This window comes from Calidris pugnax, unplaced genomic scaffold (assembly GCF_001431845.1).
Source record: "Calidris pugnax isolate Ruff unplaced genomic scaffold, ASM143184v1 scaffold20, whole genome shotgun sequence".
Taxonomy (NCBI): domain Eukaryota; kingdom Metazoa; phylum Chordata; class Aves; order Charadriiformes; family Scolopacidae; genus Calidris; species Calidris pugnax.
Genome location: NW_015094510.1, coordinates 12322844 through 12349017, shown reverse-complemented (window position 1 = coordinate 12349017; position 26174 = coordinate 12322844). Strand labels below are relative to the sequence as shown.

Here is a 26174-nt window from a genome sequence, read left to right as displayed (position 1 = left end):
TCACGTTTTTCATATCAACAGGAGCCTTGTTACAGAAAGCTCCTGGTATGTCCTAAAAATCCTGTGTAACTGCAAAGATTCCCCGCAGCTTCATCTCAAGAATTTACATTGCGTAAGGGCAAGTGATAAAGAATTCATTGGCCTGTACAGTCCAGCATTAGTCTAGGTGGGCCTCTGGCAAGGCTTTGGCAGTGTTGCACCAGGGCTACGAGCTGTATATCCCTCCAGACTCCACTGGTCCCATTCGACCTGTTATTCTTCCTTTAAACCTCTTTTCTTTTTTTTTTTGCATTCATTTGACTTGTGTTTCTTCTTGAAGTTAATTTCTCCCTGTGATCACCTTCATTAGAATGACAGGAGAGATTTCTCTGTTTCCAGGAACCTTGATGTTCTTCATAGTGAGTTCATCCTTCACTTTTTTCAAAGTAGTTTTTGTCTTGTTTTAACAAGCAGGTACTCGGCATCCTCTTAAGCCATTGCTTTTCCATTTAAGGTGCTGTATGAAACTTAAGGAGGCTATTGCAATGCTATCTTTTTATAAACTGTTTAACTGTATGCTTTTTTTGTTTGTTTGTTTTAGGGGACATTTTTAGTTGCCATGCTGTTGATAATCCCAAACCACAGTCTGAACTGGCTATGCTTAGGCAATATGGTCCTGATGTTCCAGAGCCGATTCTTCAGAAACTGGTTGCTGCTTTTGGAGAGCTCAGGGACTTGGCTGACCAAGGCATTATTAACTATCCCTATTCAACTAGAGAAGTTGTGAATATTGTAAAACATTTACAGGTATGGTACGTCAGATTTCATTGAAAACTTGAGTTCATTACTACTAATGTCTTAAAGCTTGAAGGTTTTAGAAAAAGATGACATCATTCATGCATTTTTATTTCATTCTTATAAAATGTTCTGCATTTTGAAGGAATCGTCATATTCAGATGCTCTGATATTCTGAGGGTAAGGATCACAGATGTACAAAGAGATATTTTTTCTGTGTGTTTTTTTATAGATATAAAAAAACCTCTGAGAATCTGTCTTTCTGCTGCATGAGACAGTGTCGTATTTGTACTGCAAATACAGTATACAGTGTTCAGACTAGCCTTCATTATAAATTTCCATATTCAGCATTCAATACTTATATGCTGCTGTAAAATTTTTGGTTTTAATCATTTCCTGGGGGAAAGCAAGTTTCTGCTGCGTAACAGTAATACATCACTGGTGAAATTTTTCTATGGAAAATGTTAGATGGATAAAAACTTAGCAAACGGGTACTTAGGATCCATGACTGCTTCCTACACACATTTTAACTGAAACATCATGAACTCTGATTTAATGCTGAAGGTTTTTTGAAAGATTCCAGTAAAGCGTGACTTCTGTCTTTATAAATTGAAAGACCCTTTTGTTTGAAGTATTTGAAATATAAATTATCTTAATGCTTTTGGAAATAGCAGTGCTTTTATTTTATTCTGTTTTCTAATCATAGTCAGTAATTTGTTAATTTATAGGCTATTTCTTGAATTACTGAATTATAGATTGGAAAGCATTAATGGAAATATTAATTTAATTATTACAGTTAGAATATAATTTCTCACAAATTATTTGACCTACTGTTCCTTAACACTGTATAGTATAACAGGATTGCATGATGGTTTTGTGTTTGAATATGGTCAGGAACACACTCACATACATATACACAGACTTACAGATCCTGCAGCTTAGAATTGCTACTTTTAAAAATCTTCAGTTGATCTAGATTTCTGGGGAGGATAGATTTTTGTGCTCTGTGATCTCTAGGATGCAACAAGGTTCTTGAGACAGAGTAAATTGGTGCTACTATGATATCAATAACATAAATAAAAAATAGTGCTCTCTTTCTAACTTTGTACTAAGAGTTAACAAAATTCAGACCTGAAAGCTGAGGAATCTATCCAAATAAACATGTAAGCAGAGTATTACATTAGGATCCAATACCAGTTGGTAGGTATTTGCTTACCGAACTGATAGGAACATGTACCATGTTGATAATATCACTGATGTCTTTAAACACAGAGTTACATTTGAAATGAAAATGCAGAAATTACAAACTTGAGGAAGAGTTGCTGTGCAGCTGAAAAGCTGCGGAAACATATGGACTTAATCCTTTTATTTTTCGGAGTGTGAACAGCATCTAATTGAAGATTGGAAGAGCTGCATGGCTAATTGTTTTAGGGGCACTTCGTCTCTGCTTCTGTCTCCTTCACTTAACCAGATCAGTATGGTCACTTCAACCTGGACATTGGGCACAGTGGGGAAATTTCCCATCTGCCAAGTTTTCACCTCTTTCAAAGTCAAGTGTAAATATTCACATAATTCTCCAACATGCAGCTTTGATTTCTTCTGTAACACTTGTTTTCGAGATCCCCTTCTCTTTGAGAGGATGCAACTTTTTGTTTACTGTAACTTGTTTTTCAATCTGAATAATAAAAAGGCTGGGAGTAGCCAGCCAACATAAACAATGAATATAAACATAATGGTTATTCCAAAGTAAGAAGCTTTTAGGTCTTCAGGTAGAGAAGAAAGAGGAAGGAGGGAAATGAGTCAATAAAATTGCTGGTCCTTCGGAAGGAAGGAGGGAAGTTAGTCATGTTGTTAAACAATTTCCCTTACAGCGGTTCCACAGCCCCACTCTCTTTGTACTATTGTGTTGATTTCTTTCACATAATTTTGGAATTCTTTGCTTCTGCAAAAACGAGTTGGTTGTTTCAGACAAAAATTATCCGAAAGAGTATTTGAGTGTTGGGGCTGGTCAGCATAGAGAATATTCTGATGACTGTGACAACATATTATTAGGCTAAACTCGGCAATCTGGTTAATTTTGATCTTCAATACACAAGACTCTGTCTACAGTGTAGTTACAAGAGCACATTCCCATAAAGATTATGTAAGTATGGAACCCATAGCTATTTAGTTGTATCTTAGACTCTGCATTTGGAGCTAAGTTGCCTCTATACTAACTTTTTCTTAGGGAAAAGGGGTTTTTGGTGAAGCTCGAGATAACAAACTTGTTTGAAGACCTAAAACTGCAGGCATAGGGAAAGTTGTCCACTGTGGTTTTCTGATTTAGCTGCTGTGCCCATTTCTCCCCATGGATTGTAGAGGGAATTAGGGTCTTGCAGCTTTATATTGCAGGTGACCTGAATGCAGCCTTTTTGCCTCACTTGCCTGCGGTTTTCAAGTTGTATCAAATGTCAGAACTATTGATGCTAATAGTGACTTATGGGCAAGCTGAGAAGCTCTGCTCTCGCTCCCTTGGGTCACCATATGCTGCCCATAACCACTGGTGGGTACTGAGACTGCTTCTCTGTGATCTAACATACTAATTTTCACAAAACCTTTTGTATTTTATTTTGCAGAGTCAAGGTTTACCCAGTGTCCCTGATAGATGTTGATCAGGCAAGCCACAGAAGTCCAGATAAAATAGAAATAGCTCTTCTACTAACTCTTTTGAGTCTGGGAAAGCTGAGGTTTTTCCATAGGCCTTCTTTCTTGTTTATATCTGAGACTGCTTTCTAATAGTGGGCACTAGTATAAGGGTTTTCAAAAGGTACTTTCTGGCCCTGAATTCTACTAATCATCGTGCTTTTAGGCCTGTTCAGTAAGCTTTTGTGCTAAAATAGCACTTTTTTCTGTTCCGCCTAATCTGGAAAGAAAACTGGGCTTATCAAATCCCAGTCGGTATCCCTCTCTCACCTTGCTGCCAAACGCACATCAATAATAACCTTTTACCCGTTTGGCCAACCACAGTGAATCTCAGTTACCAGTTTTCAAAGATAATTAGGTTTCCGCTGGTTTAATCAAAATCAGTGGCTGTGTGACAGAGAGGAACAGATTGAAATTAGCGTCCCTGTGAATGAAAAGGCAGCGGGAGAATTCAGCTGTTATGCTTGGCAGTAGGCGATGCCCACTAAAGACACGAGCACTGGTTAATCAATTAGTATTCCTGGCGCCCAGGATGAGCCACAGACGTGGTGCTTCTTGCCTTGCTTCCAGCACAACTGAGGAGACACAGGGAGAGCTGGCAGCCTTCAGTGAAAAGGTATCAGGGATACAGGGGGAAGCCAAGGGCACAGAGGAATCACAGAATCACAGAATCTTCTAGGTTGGAAGGGACCTTAAAGATCATCTTGTCCAACCGTCAACCTAACTGACAAAAACAGACACCCACACAACAAACAGAGAACATCATCACTAAACCATATCTCCCAGCACTACATCAACCTGTCTTTTGAACACCTCCAGGGATGGTGCCTCAACCACCTCCCTGGGCAGCCCATTCCAATGCCTGATAACCCTTGCAGTGAAAAAATTTTTCCTAATATCCAGCCTGAACCTCCCCTGGTACAACTAGAGGCCATTTCCTCTTGTCCTAATGCCTGTGACTTGGGAGATGAGACCGACCCCCACCTCTCTACACCCTCCTTTCAGGTAGTTGTAGAGAGCAATAAGGTCTCCCCTCAGCCTCCTCTTCTCCAGGCTGAACAACCCCAGCTCCCTCAGCCTCTCCTCATAAGACTTATTCTCCAGACCCCTCACCATCTTTGTCGCCCTTCTCTGGACCCGCTCCAGCACCTCAATGTCTTTTTTATGGTAGGGGGCCCAAAACTGGACACAGTACTCAAGGTGAGGCCTCAGGGAGAGATCTGTGAGTGTCGTGAGGACAGGGTGGGTCTTCGGGATGCTGCTGGCAGAATGGGACTTGTGTGGCATCTGAAGGCATTGGAATATGTAGGGAAGTGAGAAGTGAGTAGTAGTAGTGAGAACACAAGGTAGAAGTCTCAAACAAAAATCTGGACTCACTACAGGCTGGATACCAGATAATTTGTCGCTTTGTTTTCAAAGTAGTGGTAGAAGTACAGTAGGCCTCAATATGTATAGCATATTTTAATTAAGATTCTGTGTTTGTACTAGGAAACTGCCACTAGGCTCGTAGCTTTTAAGCAGACTGTAGCAATACATGTACTTGTGGAAAGTTAGATCCATAAAAATACGGATTTTTCACCAAGCTGAATTCTATGACAACTCTGAATCAAATAAAGCATTATAAATATGTATATATATAATATATTGTTAAAAGTAAAACTTATGTTACTTATTGTTTTAAGGAATAGCCAAGAATCTAAACTGTGAAAATATTCTAAGGTACACACAGAGGTGTTACTTGTAAGGGGAAGAATCAATGAATGAGAACCAGACAGACTGATGAGAGATCAATATTTTCTCCAGTAATATGGTTTTAAAAATCAATAGAAACCAAATGATTTTTTTTTCAAGTGTTCAACTCAAGCATTCAACTTTCTTAATCTTTTCTTTTTTTCCTTTAAGTGAACTGTTACTGCCTTTCTTCAGTGAGCAGCTGTACAGACAGATAGAAGTGGTTGGATTTGTTATGATTGAAACAACAGAGTTGTGACTTCTTTAATAAGTGAAGTAGAGGGCCTTTTCGCAAGTGGCTTGTGTTCAGAACAGGTTTTATTGACAGCAGCATCAGTTGTACCCAAAGAAACAGATTTTTTATGATGTCCTACTGATCAAGAGGCATGGAACTGGTTCCGTAGTGTAGTGGTTAACACGTCAGTTTTACATGCAGAAGGTCCTGGGTCTGTTAAATACTTAAAGGGTGGGTGTCAAGAGGATGGGCCAGTCTTCTTTCAGTGGTGCCCAGTTACAGGACAAGAGGAAATGGGCACAAACTTGAACATAAGAAGTTCCATCTAAACATGAGGAGGAACTTCTTTACTTTGAGGGTGGCAGAGCACTGGAACAGGCTGCCCAGGGAGGTGGTGGAGTGTGTACCTCTGGAGACATTCAAAACCTGCCTGGACACATTCCTGTGCAACCTGCTCTAGGTGGACCTGCTTTGGCAGGAGGGGTTGGACTAGATGATCTCCAGAGGGCCCTTCCAACCCCATATCATTCTGTGATTCTGTGAACTATTGAGGCAATTCATTGAGGACAATGGTATCAGAGGTTATGCAATGATTCAGAAAACTGTGGACATACTTGGAGACTACTGGTGAAAGCAGTAGTTGAAGCACTTGACCAAGGTTTCTGGAGTATCTAGTGCAGGGCAGGTAAAAGAGTAGATTGTGAGTGAACAAGATACTTGGTGCCAGTTTATTGGTTGTGCTTCACAGCGAGAGGGGAAGAATACATAAAATGCAGTATTCATCATCATAAATGTTCTAAACTAATTAGTTAAGGAAAGGTTTTGGTTACATAAAGTATGCCCGCTTGTGTATGCACACTTGTTTTGTTCTTGTTATCAAAAAGAAGACTCACTTGAAAATAGACTGATACAGGGTCCTGCACACTGAGTACTAAGTAGCTTTACATGTTTTTAAATATAATATTTATATAAGTCTGGGCACTTTTATTTTTTAAAATTTTTTTTTGCAATATGATGTTTACATTTACTCCAAGGTGAAATTTACATTATATAGTACATCCACTACTAAACATTGTCACAAACTTTTTGCATTTACATGTGAAATGTTTGTACAGTCTTTAGTTAGAATAACTGTTTGGAGAAATCTTATTTTTAATACCTATCCGTTCCTTACTAAATGAAATATTGTAACCAGGATGGCACAGGCTGTAGGACAACTTTATGTTATCCCACAATAACTTATATTTTGCTAAGCTGCAAAGATTGCTAAGATGCAGAACTTCTAATAGGTTCTTCATGGACAGGTTTAAAAAGCAGGACATAGTTTAACACGCTTTTCTGCCAACACCAGTACTGAAATATTCTGGGGCCTGTATACCACAGATTAAAAAAAGGTTTGTACAAGCCTGTTTCTAGCAATGGTATTATTCCATTGTACCACAGTAACTGGCTAATTTTAGTACTGCTTGTGTCACAGTTATTTTATTTCAGAGATTATATATTTATTAAGTAGGGAAAAATACTAAAATCCTGACTAAGGCTCTTGTTTGATTAAGAGTACAGGTCAAAATATTCATGAAAATTTTCTGGTTTCTTTTATTTCAGTTCTTATTCAGGACTCAAATATCTTTACTTTTAATAGATTTATAAATTTTTCTGGCACTTTGTTTAATCTGTTTTTCATGAGTTTTGTACCAGCCTTCTTCACTAATGGGGGGAAAAAAACAATTAAGACTTCAGTTCCCAAAAATGCTTCTTCACATGTTTATCACTGTAAATGTGCCATACTGAAATGGGGGCATCCAGGTCCTTGTCTCAGAGATGTAGTATAAATTGAAAGGCATGTGAAAAGAAAGTGAAAAGTTTAAAATAAAAGGGTTCTCACTCCAATCCTTTACCACAAAAAGGGTAAAATAAAGCAGTTAATTGGTAAAGTTCTCAGATATATAGTAATTTGGTGATTATTTTTAAAAATTCTTTTTATTTGATTTACATCTTACAAGAGTAGGATGATTTTTTCAGAGGTTTTATTAAAGAGAATCTGTGGAAAAGGCTCAATGCTTGAGCTGTGTCAACATGTTCAATTTAAACAGCTGTTTTTATCAATGGCAAGTAAAATGTAAATTTTGCACAATACATATTCCGTTTAAATTACCTGAATGTTCCTTTAAAAAATAAGATTATTTAAGCCTGAAATTAGGGCTGCATACATTAAGCTCCATATTTATTGGAATCTGCCTGAATTTAAATGGTACTTGTACCTTTGGTACATGTTTGCTGTTGAAGTTTCAAAGTAAATCAAAAGACAGTGGAAGTTCCTGCCTGAACACTTGGAACCAGTTTGTGAAAAGGCTAAGCCAGCTTTTCACACCTATAGTGTCTTCTGCAGGTACCAAAAAACTCCTTTATTTCAGTTTATTCTTATTACATGAGATCAATTGACTGCTCAGTCAAGGCTTTTAAGTCTTACTGAGCTTCTAGGTCTTAGTGGGAAATGAGAGGCAGGAAAATGTGTTTTCTCTTTGTAGAACAATAATTAAAAGGTGTGGGATTCCGTGAGCAGCAGTTCTGAGACCTGGAAGAGCACATTGGCCTTAAATCATCAGTCCAGTTCAGTAGCAAAACTTCCTTTGTTGCAAATACTAATGAAAGTTTGATAAACTTTTTAATGTATGCAGCACATTTCAAGTAGTATTCTTCACTAAGAAAACAAATGTTTGCGAATCTTAAGTGAATTTCTGTTTCTACTAAAATCCATCATGACCTAAAGTCATTTTTAGTAAGCAGTGTGTCTTCTTCTTTTCTATATTCAACATTAAAAGTCAGAATTATTAAATGAATTGTATAGTTGAATTATGCAAACAGATGGATTTGTGTCAGATCTTCACGGTTAGCAGAAATCAGTTCCAAATTTGAAAAATACAGGCTATGTTTAGTTATATGTTCCAATGATTACACCATCTTGTTATGTGTATAATGCAAACAATTCTTTAAAACACATATGATGCTGAGTATTTAAGTAATTGACTCCTGCTTGTTTGTTTAATTCAGGTTTAGTCTCAGTTACTTCATTCTGGCTTGAAGCAATGTGCCTTCTTTATTCTAGGAACTAAAAAAAACCATGATGAGCACTTATCTCAGTTCAGCAAAGTTACTGTTATAACACTTCATTTTAGAAGTATTTAATGATATGCTGTAACTTAACAGGTATTCAATAAAATAAATGTAGGCATCTTTATTTCTTCACAGAAATTTCCAATGGAAGGACTGGCAAATGTTGTTCGAAATGTGTTTGACTTTGACTCCTACAACAACGAAATGCGTGAAATTTTAGTCAGCACTTTGCACAAACATGGGATACCTATTGAAGCAAAACCGACCAATGTACAGCTGGCCAAGGAGTAAGAATAACATAAGATATATATTAAGAAGACAGGTCTCTCATTATCACTTTTTAACAGTGTGTTACCTTGCTGCTAACTGATTTAAAAACAGCCTGGAATACTTGAACTCGATCTTCCTCTGGTTCAAATTTATATTCCTCCAAATAAGTTATGACAATATAAATGACTTTCTGATAGAGTATTTACTTATTACTAATATTTAATTTTAATATCCATGTACATATTGATAACTTGTATGGTAAACAGATATATATTAATAAAGGGAAATACTTGTTTCTTCTCCTGTGTTTTTAATTGAATTGCAACACATTTCTGTCCTGTTATTTATCACCTAAATCAGTAGCAAACACAATAAGTTGTCTTCAGTGGCAGTAGGATTTTGTCTTTGATGCTTACAAAAGGCTCTACAAAAATACTTGTGCAGAGTAGGACAATGCTTGTAGAATGCGTAGAACTCTACGCACTGTTTCTGTATGTGTCTGTATATCACTATTATTCTTTAATTATGTTACCAGTTGACATGTTACACCATGTACTTTTTCTAAGGTTAGAATCAAAATAGCTTTTTTTTTTTTTTTAAATCAAACTAGATTATGAAACAGATTTAACTCATTCTTCTACAATTCATAGACACAGGCTTAGGTAGATCATATTGCAAAGCAATGTAAAGCTTACTCTGACTTGAACTCTAATGCATAACTTATTTATGGAGAAACAAATATTTCCCTTTCATAAAGAAAGCTTTATGAGTATGTGGAAAATTGAGTTTGCCATATTTTATATTTGCTAAGGAATGACTGATTCTTATGACATGATGTCTTGATATTAAGTGTCCATGTGTAGATTTCCCCTGCTGGAGCACCACTGTTATCGTATCTACCATCCTACATATAACTATTAAAAGAAGATTGGCAGTGTAATGACTGTGGTGTACCTTTTAATTTTGATGACAGCAGAATTACATGCCTAGGGAACTGGTACCTGAGCAGCTACAGTGTCTGTCAAATTGACAATATGCACTTGAAACTCTTGCCATAGTTTCTTTGCTAAAAGTCACACGGTAATTTCTATTTTAAAGAATTATGATGTTTGTCATAGTTTTTGAGAAATTTGCACTTTATATAATTTTCAGAAGTTCAGATGTGCGTCTACATGGGTGGATTAGAAAGGACTCTTTAGTAAGGAAAAGCCTAGCAGGAGCTGGGAGAGATAAGAGAAAGACTGCTGTAACTGGGGACTGTTCAGTCTACAAGTGAGAAGACTGAAGAAAGATCTGATCATACTGAATTAGGGATAATCACCTGATCATTTTGAATCTATCACTGAGGTTTTATAGGACAGCTTACACACTTACAAGACCCCCACGAGGTGCCCCATCCCTGGAAGTGTCCAAGGCCAGGCTGGATGAGGCTTTGAGCAACCTGCTCTAGTGGAGGTGTACCTGCCCATGGCAGGGGGGTTGGAACTCGATGATATCTAAGGTCCCTTCCAACTCTAACCATTCTATGATTCTATGAAGATGCTTATCAAAAACTTCACTTGACCTATGGCTCTACACTGAAGGCAAAGAGGAGGAGGAACCACAGGAACACTTCACATGCGGTTGATAAAAGCACCTTTTTCTTAGACCTTACCATGCAAGGCTGGTACTAGGCTGACTGCCTGGCTCTGGTGATCCAGCAATCCTGGTCTCAGTGTCTCACTTGCATCCACCACAGCTAGCATTTCACATAGCCCCACTGCTCCATTCCAAGATAGCCTTGCTTTTGGTCAAGAAATTTAACCCTGTGGAGCTTGTAAACCACAGGTGGATCATCCTGAATTACAGACACACCTTTCAGGATTCTTCCTTGGGTGAGAACATCTAGATAATTTCTCCAAATCTCTTCTGATCCATATTGTAACTTCCCATGATGGACACATTGAGGTAACTAGGTAAGGTGTTTGGACCACTGCAGAAGAGGTACTTCCCAAATCTGCTACATGTTTAGAACTGGAGTACTGACCTCCTCTATATTGTTTTCCAGGAATTTGAGAGTGGGATAATGGTGCTAATCTAGTCTATTCCACTTCCTTCAGAAAAGATGCAAGTTAATCTAAAACCTTGTCCGATTTTTGTCATGATTCATGCCTGAAAACCTTCAGAGGTGGAGTTCTATAACCTCCCAAAGCAAGTCAGTCTTGTTTCTAAATATCCTTGCCATTAGAAAGTCATCTCTAGACTAAACTAATACGGTTCTCTGAATCTTCCCCATTTTTCAAAGAATCGGGTGGTTTTTATTTTTCTTTTATGCTTCCCCTCTCCTCTTGATTTGTGTCCATCTTTAAGCATTGTGCATGAAACTGGTCAGGTAAGTTTCTGCTAGAGCTGAGTGGAGTAGTGTGAGAGTGTAGAATAGAGACCTATCTCATGCAGCAGTCCCTTTTAAAAAACCCAGAATGTTTGCATTTCTTGCAATACTTAACTCATGTCTAGTTTTCTAAATATGAAGCTCTAGATCCTTTCTGCAGAACTCTGCATAGTACTTAAGCCATCTTTGCTTTATGAGATCAACATCCTTCATGTTTATACTTCTCTTACTGTATTGTATTTTTTCAGATTAGTTCTCTGACTTGTCCAGAGAACTTTCAATTTTAGGCTTATTTTCCTACCTACCTACAGTCTCCCAGAAGTTGTCAATCTGAAGGTTTACTAGGTGTGATTTCTACAGTGGCCTAGTGACAGCAGTGTATCCCTGCAGAGGTTCACTTCTGTGCTCCAGTCATAATTTGCAAGACTTTTAAGACATTAGCTAACATAATAAGTTCCTAAGTAACATGAAAATTAGAATAACGGTCAAAACCTATTCCACCTGAGTGCACCCTCAGTAAGTTTGCAGATGACACCAAGCTGGGTGGAAGTGTTGATCTGCTGGAAGATAGAAAGGCTTTGCAGAGGGATCTGGACAGGCTGGATTGATGGGCTGAGACCAACAGCCCTGTACTCGGCACTGGTGAGGCCTCACCTTGAGTACTGTGTCCAGTTTTGGGCCCCCTACCATAAAAAAGACATTGAGGTGCTGGAGCGGGTCCAGAGAAGGGCGACAAAGATGGTGAGGGGTCTGGAGAATAAGTCTTATGAGGAGAGGCTGAGGGAGCTGGGGTTGTTCAGCCTGGAGAAGAGGAGGCTGAGGGGAGACCTTATTGCTCTCTACAACTACCTGAAAGGAGGGTGTAGAGAGGTGGGGGTCGGTCTCATCTCCCAAGTCACAGGCATTAGGACAAGAGGAAATGGCCTCTAGTTGTACCAGGGGAGGTTCAGGTTGGATATTAGGAAAAATTTTACACTGGAAGGGTTATTAAACATTGAAATGGGCTGCCCAGGAGAGTGGTTGAGGCACCATCCCTGGAGGTGTTTAGAAGACGGGGAGCCATAATGCTTAGTGACATGGTTTAGTGATGGTTTTTATCAGAGTTAGGTTGATGGTTGGACTAGATGATCTTAAAGGTCCCTTCCAACTGAGACAATTCTATGATCCTATGTTCGTCATACCTGCAGCAAAATCGTTGCTATTGATAAGAATATGAATCCTGTACAATTTGGGAGTTTTGCGATACAGAAGCATTTCCAGGAGATTGTAGGACAGGGAAATCGTTATACTGAAATGTTGACTCCTTTATACTTGTACTCTCTGGCATGTCTTGGATCAAACAATTTGTGAATCTTTATTTTATTTTAGTAAGGTTTGGAGAAGTCTGTCTGTCACCATTTACTTTATCTAAAAGAAAACTTGAATGTATCAGAATTATTTGAATTGGTGCTGTAAATATAGGAATAAAAACATAAGACACATGAGCAACTCACTACAATACTGGGTCTCGGTAGGAGGAACTTTGAGGGTTGTATCCAGCTCAAAAATGGGGAAATTTAATAGACAGTACGAGTGAACCCTTATGGGAATTTTAGTTTAGGCTGTGGAATTTATATACCTAATCTTAAAAGGAAAGATTAGGTGGTGTCATAAAATGACCATTTAGAAAAGAATTCTTGATTAGTTATTTTTTTCAACAGATAAATTAATTTTTAGATGTTAATTTGTTTATTTCCAAAATTAATATCATATATTAGACCTGTAAAGTGATGCTTTACTTGGGCTTCTTGTTTCCTTCAGGTTGTTGGGGTTTTTTTCCCAAATAAGATGACCATTCTTCAAGGCACTGACATGTTCAGTATTGTCAGGTTGTAACATCCTGATATTGTCTCTATCTCCTGGTATCACCTGTTCAGTAGTTTATAATTTTTATCAGTACTGCGTGTAAAGCAGATGGCTTGTCTGTGCTGCTTTGCCAAGACATAGTGGGTAAAATGGATTACTCATTGTACTAACTCATTATCTTTCTTTATGTACAATTACACTTTGTTTTTCCCGTTGACATCTGTTTTGTCATAGTTGTCTGAACTCGTGTTAATCTGCCATTTTGGTGCACAGTTCAGACCATTTGCAATTCCTAGGTAAAACAGCATTCAGCTTTAATTCCGGCATTTATCCTTGATGAAATTGCCATTCCATATTTTTCTTCCTGTCACTGTCCACTTCCAGGTACTTGCTATAACTTGAATATTCCTTTTATATCCTTTTAATTTTTTTATATGTAATATAAATATGTAAATATTAACATCTTTAATTTTCTCTTGAAACTGTTTGTGGGTTTTTTCTTCTTTTTTCCCCAGGTAGTCTGTAGTTACCTGTTGGACCTTTCTCATACCATGTGTGTCTGTTGTCCATCTTGTGCATTGCGGGGGGGTCGGGGAGGGCCTGCACTTGACTGTCAGGGAACAGGAGGCCTAACATAAGACTGTTCTGCATATCTACTGCTTATATTTTTAATCAAAACGTGTTTAAATAAGTTACAGAGAGCTGGTTGGCAATGAATTTTCCTGATTTCATAGAATCATAGAATCATTCAGGTTGGAAGAGTCCCTTGGGATCATCGAGTCCAACCATCTACCCTACTCTACATAGTCCTCCCCTACACCATATCCCTCAGTACCCCATCTAAACGTCTCTTAAACACATCCAGAAATTGTTAAACACATCCAAAAAATAGTTTGAAATAGATTTCAAACTGTTATCTTACTTAAGTCCAAAAAAGTTAGGTGGGATAGAAGTCTCTTCAGCTGGAGGTAGAGCACAGGCTGTTGCTAAAGTCCTTGAATAATACATTCTGTGCCAGCACCGAGCTGGTTTACAAGATCATGGATTAAGCATATTTGTTCCTGTCACAGTTCACGTCCACAGCTCTACTAGTACAATAGCTGAAGGTAGAGAGTTTGCATTTGGTGGAATTTCAGTCTTACAAGATTCGTAGCCATTTTCCAGTGTGTTTGCAGAAAGCTAAATAAATGACTTTTTATAAAGCAGGTTCTGTTGACTTTTTGAACACAGTTGTTTGGTGGTTTGGTTCGGTTTGTGGTTGGTTGTTTGGTGGTTTTTTAATTAGCCTAAAATTAATTTATTCTCTAAAATCAAAAAGATGCAAATGAAAAGCAGCTGTGTTCTGTTTTCCAGCAGCAGAAGCCACTAGAGAATTACCTTCTGACAGATTGTCTCCCCTTGGACTGCTGTGCATGAAGAAAATCAGGCTAAATAGTAATTTTTTGGTAGAATCGCCCCATCAGCTGTAGGTCCTGTACAGTCATCTTTTCTAAGCAAAATACCTGCTTATATAACCATTTCATGGACTGTGATCTTGTAGAAAACCAGGATTTAAAATGAAGATGAAATAAACATTAAAAAATATTTCTAAATTTTCCTGAAGCAGCAGGCTCTGACAAATCCATAATCACAGAACTGATCAGGAATCATTTCTTAGAACTTGCTTTTAAGTCTTGGCTTTCCTACAGGATTACTGCAGTCTGTCGTGTGGTTTTTCTGTTCTAGAAACCCTTCCAGCTTTTGAGGAAACCAAAAATCACGTCTCTCTCTGTGCACCCCAGCTGGAGAGAGCGCGGTGGAGTTTCAGTGCTGTTCTTACCCAGCCGCTGCACTTCTTACACCCACCCATATCAAGATCTCTTTGCTTCGCAGGTTTTTGCCAGTGGCGGCAATTCCCTAGTATTCTGTGCCTTCTATGTAAATGGTATTTGGTTAATTAATTTGAAATACAGCAGTGTGGCAGGAGCGCCTTGGGAAGCTTTTTACTAGTGCTGTCACTTCAAGCTGTTTTCAAGCTTGTTACTTGTAAGTCCTGTGAAAAGAAAATCTCCGTCCTTCACTGTGTATCATATATATTCACTAGAGGAAAACGGTTAAGATCTATACACGTTTTCAGTGTGGGCATGTTCTAGTCCTTCTGCATCCTTGTTCTCTCCCAAAAATAGTTCAGGAGGCAGGCTGGGTATAAGACCTTCAATGCCACCAGCTTCTTCAATACTCGTAGGCTTTCTTAGACCAGATTTATAAGAGAGAGGAGTGAGATGGAGTAAAAAAGAATTGTCAGGTGCTGGAAGGACCCCCATTACTCCTGACAAAGAACTTTGTATTGTGAATTCTGCCTTCTGTTCCTAATTTCGAATCTTCCTTTCCCTCCTATTTGTTGTTCATGATGACTTGGTCTGCTGCCCCAGAGAAACCAAGTCATTCAGAAATGGGAACAAAACCTCAAGAATCTAGGAGAAAGGAGAAATCAGTTTTCCTGAGGGAAGAGAGGAACTATTAGCAAATCAAATCTCTGGAAAGCTGAAACGGAGTGGAAATGTTTTGTTTCTTTGGGAATGCAATCTGTAATTCTGTTGCTATATAAAGCAGGGTATTTGGTTAGAGCTGGTTATTCACATGTGTTTTGTTTTAAAATTTAATAAGCATTCATGATTAGTAGTGAACCCGTTGATTTCTAGGATGTTGTCCATGCGAGTAATGTGTAAGGAATTAAAACCAAAGTCCAAATCCTTGTGGAAGTTGATGTTCCATTGAGCTAACGGGAAACAATTATTGCTGATTATAGACATATCAGAGATTATGCTGCTCGGAGTCACCATAGCAAAAAAAAATACCCAGTTTCTTTTTGCACACAAGACAGTTTTGGCTCAAGACATAACCAGCGTTTTGCCAACAAATCATTTTGAAACCCAAATGGAAGCCTGAAGTAGAATTCCAGTTCATGGATAAACTGACGTTTAGTTAAGTGACTTGACTGTTTGCCCATTTTCTGACTGCATGAATAAATTTATCTAAGAATGGTGTATGTGTTGAAATAGTGCATCCTGAATGTTGGGGTTTTTTCCTAACGGTGTTAAATGTTGTAATCTGCGATATATTGTACGTGCATTTTCTTTCAGTCTGGTTTATTTTCTCTTCTTAATTTGGGAAGAATCTGGCTAGATTAGCTAGGTGTAAAGAGTGGGAAAGTCCAAAGTAAATCACTCTTCTTACATTGGTATCTGTTTATGCTCTTAACTAGGCAACAAACAGGCAATGAAGGCTCTACTGGTTCTTTGAGAGGGAATTAGATGCACTTTCTTCATTACATGGCCCAATGGCATATTGCTGGCAGCTAGATATTTATCTATGAGTGCTAACAATCTATACCATCCAGACCATTTTCTGTTTGCAAAAAGTGTCTTTGGTGATCTGACAGCCTGGGCTGATGGTCCAAACACAGAATGGGGATGGAGACTGAGTCACTTTCCACCTCTGAGTACTGGTTTCTCCAGGTTGCCTGAGATTTGGTGTCAGCCTACCAGTAAGGAATGTTAATGCAGCTTTCCTGCATGACCTGCAAAGATTAGAGGATATTAGTGTTCATTCTCTGAATTTTCCTTTAAGCTGTTAGTGGAAAAGGAGTAAAAGTAGAATTCCCCAAGATTCATATATAGTCCAACTGAGTTGTTCTGTTTTGTTTGTTTGTTTCTTTGTTTTTATTTGGAATCCCTTTTTATTTTGAAAAGAATATCAAGAAGAAATGAAACAGACCTAATATCTAGAAGGGTCCAGTTTAGTTGGTGGGGAGAGGAGAAATAATTGTAACAGTAGGAACAAGTGTCATCAGACAGGACAGAAGAGACCATGCACACACTTTTAACAAACAGTCTAAGAGAACTTCCTTAAAATAGACTTTGCAGCTATTTATAGAAACTGGAAGAAAGAATGTCTTCTGTTCTCGTGCCAGATCTTGTAGCTGTACAATAATGTGCAACAGCGCGTAACACAGAATGTAGTTTTCATAGGAGCTCTCTTTAGGAACAACTGATCCCAAATAAGAGAAACAAAAGTGGTGAGTTCATTAGCTTGAGGGTATTAATGCCAATTAACAAAATCAGACTGCTTTCAGTGGTTGCAAATCACTTCAGAGGAAAGAAATAAAAATTGTGTTGTCCCTATTTTGCTGTCAAGCTACTTTGTCATACACCAGCGTTTTCTTTTCCTATATAAATTAGTTTTGCTGGGGCTTATATGTATTTTCCCTGAAGAAAAGGTACAGAAATGAAGAAATTAGAGCAAGGCAAGAAACTGAGGGTTTTGAAGATGTCCCTGTCCTTTCTGTAGGCTGTACTCACCAGAAGGCAATGAGATGCTCTCACATCTGTATTCCTTTGCCTTTGTTCATGTCAGTGGCAAAATATATGGAATAATTCGTTGAACTTTTATTTCATGGTTAACTTGCCGCAGTGTTTACTGTGCTTATTCTGCTGCTTTTTTGAGATGAGTGTGCCACTGATAGTAGTTCCTTTAAGTGGTACTACCTGCCTGATCTGAATAAAGCAAAGCAAAAGATGGTTTGGGTGTATTTTATTACATATCTCAAATAATTCAGACTGGAAAAGTTTTCCTTTTGAAGCCATATTATGTGACTTGCTGCTTCTTTTATGATGCTTTTTAGGTTGTGGCTATATTAGTATTCCAGAAGGCTAAATTTTTTGTGATTTAAAATGTAGAAGAAATTACATATTTTAGCGAGGAAGCATTTTCTTCAAGAGAATCTTCAGATGTGTCTCTTTGGAACAATGCAGTTGTTTAAATGATTTATTCCATGTCAGTTGCTGATTAATGAATGTAAAACTTCGTTTGTTCCTATATTGTTTGACAGACTGCCATTACCTGAGCATAAATTTATGGGCTACTGGAAAATCAATCAACCAGGGAATGCACAACAGAAACTCCTGTGTCCAACAGAAACTCAAAAAATAGATGTAAAGGTTTGTCTTTTTTTTTTTTTTCAATAATATAATACTATTTTTATGTATTTGGATGTGTAGAATCTAAAACGTGATTAAGTTTTTCAGGAAAGATACAAAGTGTTGCCATTGTTACCTGTTCTTGGGGTTTTTATTCTGTCTAGAAAAATGAACATTTTTGTATACCTAGCCTTCACAATGTGAGATGTGCTTTAAAATCATTAAGTTTGGTCAGAAGTTCTTGAAAAGAGGTTTTAATAAGGATATTGAAGATGTCATATATGAGGGAACTCTCTAGGATGCTTGGAGGGAGGCGGTGTCAGCCCCCAGATCTCAATTTTTGGATAAGATCAGAAACTGAGAAGAAAGCTTTTTTCTTTTTCTATTTTGCATGCAGCTGAATTCTTATGGGTCTTTGGCATCGCCAAGTTTGAATCTGAACCTTTGGTACAATTTGACCTGCAGCCAAAGCTTCTAAGTCTTTTGCAGCTTTGAGTTCTTGGCTTAACTTCAGTAATTATTACTGCAGTGAATAAGGGAAAACTTGAACTGCTGATGTGACGTAGGGGTGAGATATAAATTTTATATAATAAGAAATTGCCACTGAATTTCTTTGAAACAAAAATATTCTTATTTTCCTTTTATGGACTGTGTTTTATCAGTACATGACACCTCCTTCATGCCACTGAGCCGTAATAGTTTCAAACCAATCAAAGACTGAAGATACTGTAAAGAAAATGGCAGTATGGACATTCAGAGAGCTTGCAGAAAAACATTTCCTTTTCCCTTTTTTTTCTATAGTAATTGGTCTGTTTCAATTGTTAATAGTATTAACAATCTTGAAGAAGACTTCTAGATTTCCATAAAGAATGGTGAGTGCACTATTTTAGTAAACCCTCGTTGTTACCTTTTTTTTTTTTTTAGGGCCCTGTACACTTAAATATTCAAGGATTTCCACTGGAACGACATGAAGCCAGGTCCCTCAATTTTACAGAAGAACTTGCTTTTTGGACCTTGCCTTTGGATGAAGTTAACTTAGTTTGTGATGTTACAGTAACAAAAGGTGCGGTGAGAAAAGCTAGTAACTTTTGTAATGATCCCCAACATTACAAATATGTGAAATATCCTAAAGATGGGGAAGAAGTAGGCTGTTGACTTCCTAAGTGCTTGCTGATAGCCAGTGGTGGAAGATAAATAGCAATATGAGGGATTCTAAGTGCTTTTACTTCAGTGCGTTTACAATAGTGTGTGTTTCTGGCTATGTTTGCGGTGGAGTATAGGAATACTACTAAGAATTGGAATACAGGAATGGAGAATATGGAGTATAGGAATGGAGTACAGGAGTAATAGTTTATCTTTTTGCATTTTTTTATTGACAGCAGATGAAATGCAAAAAATAATCAGCCACTGAAATGGGAACATAATTTCACTGAGGCATTGTCATCCTTGTACAGATATGCATCCTTCTCAAACTAAGAGAAGTAGAACACAGCAAAAAAATTGCAAGTCTCTCTAGCTTTTAATAGTCAACACTGTCTTGCTTCAGAAAAACAATTATTTGAGTTTTCTCTAGGGTCAATTCTCTAGTTCTCTCTAGGTCAATTCAGTTTTAATGCAAATCTTGTAACTTGCAGAGTGCTGTGCTTTTTTTCTCTGTGTTTTACTGATTGAAATTCTTTTCTCACTGGATCAAACTTGCCTTAGTTTCCTATACTACTTGTATCCCAAAGTTAATTGCATCATTGAGAATATTCATAAATGTTTTTAAGGTTCATCATTAAACTTGTATAAACTTTATTGTGTATTATAAACAAGTCGCTAATGATGAGTACTGGAATGCTGCCTTCTCTGCTTGTAGCCATAGTTCCAAATATATTAACAAACTTTTATGACACCAAAACATAAATTAGATGGCTTTGAATTGATTTTAAGAATTGTCTGAAATCACTCAGGAAGATGCTATACGTGAAAGGTTCCATACAAAGTTCGCATTCATCCCATATATGAATTGAAATCGAGAAGGAGGGAGAGCCAAGTTTATAAACAAAAACATCTGGACAGATGTTGTGTATACTAGCAGCTGGCAGGCACTACAGTTATATCTACACTAATGTGCCTTGGACTACTTGTTCAAAGAGTTAAAAGTGTTGTAGCAAGATTCTGCCTGTTAATGTTTAGTTAGTATCAAGATATCGTCTCTTTATTTTCCTGTGTCATTGGTGGCAATTTTGCTGTACATTTTGCTGTATCAGCTGCCCAGTTTATGACATATATGTTTCCGGGAGCGTAATGCATGATGTCAGTAGCCTTTCACTAATGTTATTTTCTTATTTCAGAAGAGGAAACCGAAAATGTTCTTTACGTTACTACGTGCAATCCTGTTTCCTTGTACTTCATGAAGGTTTCTAGTAAGAGTGGATACTTTGTGGATCTTTATGATCTCTTCCCAAGAACGGTCGGAAATGTCTGGCAACCTTTTGTGACTGTGGCACCGCTGGGAAATCCACTTAAAGGTCAAGTGGTTCTACATGAAGAGGAGGTAAAAAAAAAAAAAAAGTAGCTGTTTAAAAATTTAAATTAAAAAAAATACAGTTGAAAATTTAAATAAAAAAAGCTAAATGTTTGGTGATGATCGAAGGGTAGAATTGCTGAGGAGTCTACCTCTATAGAGTGAAATAGCCTGAACAGGCCTACCTCCTTCTGAGTGTTCTCTTTTTGACCATCTTGGGACTTGCCTTCAGCTTCAGTTTTTGTGTGGAGATTTTCCTCTTGCACTTCTTAGCTGGACAGTGTCCTTTTGCATTCTTGAAGCTGACTTCTACCTGCTTATCTTATCTCTCTTACTGATGGCCTTCATGGGAGAAAGGGAGACAGTGAGTTGAGTTCAGGAGTCTCAGTCAAGCAGCATCTGTTTGCAAAATGCAAAGTACAAAGTAAGCTGGTTTATGCTGTAAACTTAAGTTCTGCTCTGATCGTATCCCTTTTTTACTTTTCAAGTAGTATATGAGACATTTTCTGAGTCACAAAGTTAATTTTTTTTTCTTGTTTGCTTTGTGCCACTATTTTTGATTTGTTTTGTGAATCTTGATATTTCTCATTCTGTAACATCTGATGTACTGAGACTATGTAAGCCTTGACATCTAGTGTATCAGCAATGCAAATTTAGAACCACTGATGACTTCAGTGTTGGTTTGACTCAAATCCTTTTTTTAAAGTCAAGTATTGCATATTTTCCACATACTTTGCACTTTCCATTGCTATCAGTGAACTGATTGGAATGTTTCCAATTCAAAACTTCTTTGCCCAGAAGTAGGAAGAGACAACAGTTGATACAGTGCTGCTGCTGTTCATTTTTTTAATATTAACAATAGTTTATTATGTTACCTGGCAGTCATAGTGGCTCAACATCGATATAAATCTGGTGATTGTTGGTTGGTTTTGCCTTTTCCTTTTGTTGTTCTGAATTTCTTCTGCCTATTTTGCAAGAGACTTATCAAGAAGAACATTTCCTACATTGAGTTGAGGTATTAAGTTGTTTTCAGTCATTTCATAACTAGTGTCTCTGCAATACTGTTCTTCCAGGAACGTTTGTCAGGTGTTGATGGCACTTTCTGCTCTCAAGCACTACAGTTAAGCTTGATGCCTTATGGGAAACTCAATTCTTCTGCTTTTAGAAGAACTGCCTATGCCTTTTTTAGCTTTGCCTTGGGCACTTTTCAGTGCCAACTGGAGACAATACGATTCTGAAGTTACCTGCTTGTGGTGGTTGCCTGTACAGTTGTCTTGTGGAGTGCTGCTGTTGTGGTCTTCACAGCCACTGCTATCCTTCCTTATGTTAGGGCTCATGTGTTAGGATTTCTGCATTTTCAGTTCCCACTGAATATAAACAGGGATTCTCAAATAGTTTAATTTTCCCACATAGAGCTTAAGTTTTATTCCCAACTCCTCCTGCAGGGGAACCAAGGAAAAATCATGTGCTTACTTTGTGCACCTGTGAAATGAGGAGGATATTGCTGTGTATGAAATTAAATCCACTATTATTGATGTTAGCATGTAAGCGTATACTCTAAGCTAATCATTCAAGAACCTTTTGTATCACTTGGGAGGATAAAGGTGGTCTCTAAGAGCAATTCATCCTAGTTAAGGCAGGGCTTGGTAAATTGCCCTCTGGAGATGGCTCTCTCTTTCTACTGTCTGCAGAAAGAGCCTTGACATATAGTCAAGATGCCTACCTTCTCTTGTACTAAGGTCACTGGCAGTTGTAAGCTCAGAATTTGCCACATTCACATGTTAAGACAAGTAAGTTAGTAGCCCACCTGTATTTTGGGCACAGCTCCAAGGGTTAGCTACTCGTGCTAAGAGCGCATCAAACAGATCTTCAAGAAAAACAAGTGGTGTAAATGATGTATATGATGCTTTAGAGGTTCATCTACATGTACTTGCAAAAAGACCAAGAAGTATTAACAATATTTGTAGAAATAAGAAGTTGAATTCATTAATTAAAAAAGTCCACTTGACAGCTGAAATTTCATAAATAATATAATCCATTAATTAGTAGCAAAAGGTAAAGATTTTTCCCAATTCTTTGTTTTAATAAATGTCTTTGAAGAATAATGTTTCTAAGTTATAAAAAAGAACAGTTTTAAACGGATGATAAACTTATTGGAAAGGATGAGATGATGATATTGTGGCTCTTCAAATAAGCTTGTGTGATTTGTTTCCCAGATGACATCCATCTGGATTCAATAGAGCCCTCCAGTGAAATAAAATGAAAAATCACCATTCCTTCCTGTCCTTTTAAATAAAATTTTACTAAAACTAAACTCCTCAGGGATTTAACTTAATAGCACAAACCAGAGATTTATCCGCTTTTAAGCCAACTTTACATCTTCTTGGAAGAAAGAGTAGATGATTCTGTTCCTCATGGTGGCCATTGGCCTCGTTTGAGCACAGCCTGTTTTGACTATCTATTTCTTCAGACTAAGCTGATAGTCTTTAAAAAGACCCTTCAGAAATCTCATGTCATTTCCACGTAAGGTGAGAATTGTGTTCGTCTTTTCAAAGCCTTGTCCTTCCCACGAGAGCTTCAGGGCTTTCTTTTTCTTTCTGCACCTATTGCTTTTACCACTTGGGAGGAGAACAAGTGCCAACTGAAAATAATTTTGATAACTTTATGCATGATTTTATATGGGATTATAGGAGGAAAATGCACACGGATAATTAACTGCGCACTTCTGTTTTTTTCATACAAGTACTTTGCACTCTTGCAAAGCCACAGCTGGTCGCACAGAGTAACCTACAGTTCACCTGAGGGAACCCAATGAGCTTTGCCCAGGCAGTGTCCTGCCAGCATCCTCTAACTCTGCTTTTGTCTGTCTTGGTCAGGAAGTGGGGTAGGGAGGGAGGGAAGTGCTTTTCCCTCTCCCACGTTTTGCTGGAGCACTTTGTCAAAGCTCTCAGATAGCAAGGGAGTGAGAGACTGCAGCACAGAAGCTGATAGAGATCCACCTTGCTCACTATATGTAAAAGATGGCAAACATCCTTTAAAATACAACTTTTTTTTTGACGGTTTGTGATCTGGCCTGAAACACAAGTGGGGACCTGCATATGGAAGGAACTGCAACCTACTAGCAGTAACGTCTGAAACCTCTAGTCCCCATAATATTCTGGTGTATATGTTCAGGAGAAAGGGTGTATTTTCTTCAAAAACTAGTTGAAGTTATTAAATTCTCTTTTTTTTGTGTGTGTGTAAGACTTTCCTTTGCTATAAGCATACCTTATAGAAAAGGAAAGGTGTGCTTATGTAGAAAGATGTGCACCCTGTATAGAAAAGGTGAGGACTTTTTCTGTAAGCACAAAGCTTATATCTCTATTTGCTGTTCTCAGTTCCCTGAAATCTCTCGTACAGTCAAGTCTCCCAAATCATCTGAAAGACACTGCTCACATTAATTGGAACACTAGTAATCTGCTTTCTTACTTTTCCCACCTCTCAAGGTGTGGTGGTTTGAGCCCAGAGTCATAAATTCTTCCACTGACTTTTTTTCACTTGAACCCAAGGCACAATATGATGTGTCTGTATCTATGCCTAATATTTACATCATCAGGATTGCTAAGTGTGTATCAATCAAGAGGTCTGTGAGTGGCACTAGTAGAAAAGGTGTTTGTGGGACAGGAGGCAAGGGGAGGTACAGAATCCTGCCAAGCTCAGGACAGCCTGTGTTTGTAAGCTTGCTTGCTCAGGACGTGAGCATCGAGGGCAGAAGAAAACAAAATTATGAGAGTCATCAGGGGGAGAAGAATACAAGAGGGTTAAACTGAATTGTTTGCACCGTCTCACTCTGAAATTGCTGTGTACTCCTTCTCCTAACCCTCCTCTCTGCCTGCGAGACCATAAGGAACAGCTTCCCATACCAGCAAAGTGAAATCACAGCCCTGTTTGGTTTAAGGACTTTTAAGAGGAAAATGCTCTTGGCTAAAATAAAAACAGCAGTAAGGAAAGGGAAACTTTGCAGTAACTAAAAATAAAGGCACGCCACTTCATGAGATTGGTTATTGCATCTGTCCAGAGTTTGGAATTCCAGACATCGGGGTCGGGAGGTCGCCCAAAGGTTACTTTTCTCCCAGTCAAGAACAAACACAGTGGAATTGCACACCAACGTCTTTTCCCAGCCCACTTGAAGAGTTGCCAAAGCTGCTCTTGGATGTGTTCGCAAGTGACGCAAAGATCTATTCTTAAACACAGACAGAATATACATCAGTCACTTAGCACAGAAGGAAACCATTAACATCAAAAGGGGTGGAGTGGAGAGGCTTTTTATATTACCAACTGCCTCTCATAAATTTAACGCTAATTGGAGGAATGTAATTGGTTCCTATGTGTTCTTTATCTCACGTGGAAGGCTAATGCATTGCTTTGGTTCAGAGATGCTGTTGTAGAATTATATAAATAAAATATGGCAGAAAACCAAAATGCAAAGCAAATGCCCTATTTTTTTTTTCCTGAACCACATTTCTATAATTTTGGTTTGTAATACATAAGCAGGCTTCTTTTTTTAGAGGTACTGAACTCTAGCTGAAATTCCCAAATGCTCCAAATAACATGGTAATATTTTAAATGCTTTACCATATTTAGCTTCAGATTACTATCATTATTAAATAAAGTTAATTCTCCCAAATAATCCTAGTGAAAGTATGAAGGGTACCCAAAAAGAACAAAACCGCTGTGACTCAGATTTGTATTTGTTTTATTTAGGAGAATTTGTGGGAATTTATGTTTTGCTCCTTTAACGTCTCTTGTGCGTTATTGCAGATGTTGTACGTAGACAGTTTACTTTTAGTAAGTCCTTGCAGAACCTAATGTCCCTGCAGAACTTAACGTTTTCCTTGAATGGCAAACAAAAAAATTCAACTCAAGGCTTAATTAACTTGTTCTTTTGTACCTTTTAAATTTCATTTGTTGCAGTTAAGGTTAGCCCTGAATGATTGTTCTCTTGAATTCTTAGTTAACTGCTTCGTAAAAAGAAATGTTTAAAATGTCCCCATCATTTGACATCATGCCTGGACCCTAGGGCATTGAGTAACAAGCTGAGAAATCTGAAGTTCAAAATTTAGCACACAATATTGTCTCATGTGATATAGGGTGGACATTTGCACCGCTCTGTTCAGTGTCCTGTCTGCTTCTGATCTCCATCCTTGGGTCATTCTGCTGTCCTCCAACAGCTGTCCTACCTCTGTCAACTGTAAGCTATCTGAGTGTGCAGGTCACAGATCGATTGTGACACGCTGGGATATTTAATGGGCTCCACGGTATCATAAGTATGAACTTGGAGAGAACATACTAAGCAGTTCCCTCAGCAGTTTTTCACTTTCAGTGTAACTTAATGGGTACTTTAGAGGAGTGCTAAGAAAACATAAAAGCTGAAATGAAGTACTTTAGTGACTTGACAGAACAGAACTGGTATGTCTCTCACGAGTACCTGACTACAGCTTGGACATGTAAACCATACTAGTCTACTTTCTAGAGCTTATGGAGAAGTAAATGTGAGATGTATAGATAAAACATTACAGAAAAACTGAAATGTCATTCCAGCCCTTTTCGCATGTACTTAACCTCTACAACCAGATTTCTCCATGAGCTTTGAAATGAACCAAGAAGATTCAGTCTACAACAAAAGTCTAGATCATCAATTTTTCC

General features: G+C 37.9%; 1 protein-coding gene across 1 annotated transcript in view; it reads left to right on the top strand.

Moving 5' to 3' along the window:
• VWA8 (von Willebrand factor A domain containing 8) overlaps positions 1–26174 on the top strand; it is a 197883-nt gene that overhangs the window by 108824 nt on the left and 62885 nt on the right. Inside the window, exons 25-29 of the mRNA XM_014966088.1 lie at positions 581–786; positions 8672–8823; positions 17893–18001; positions 18905–19043; positions 20317–20519. Of these exons, the coding sequence (XP_014821574.1) occupies positions 581–786; positions 8672–8823; positions 17893–18001; positions 18905–19043; positions 20317–20519 (809 nt within the window). The remainder of the gene's footprint in view (positions 1–580; positions 787–8671; positions 8824–17892; positions 18002–18904; positions 19044–20316; positions 20520–26174) is intronic.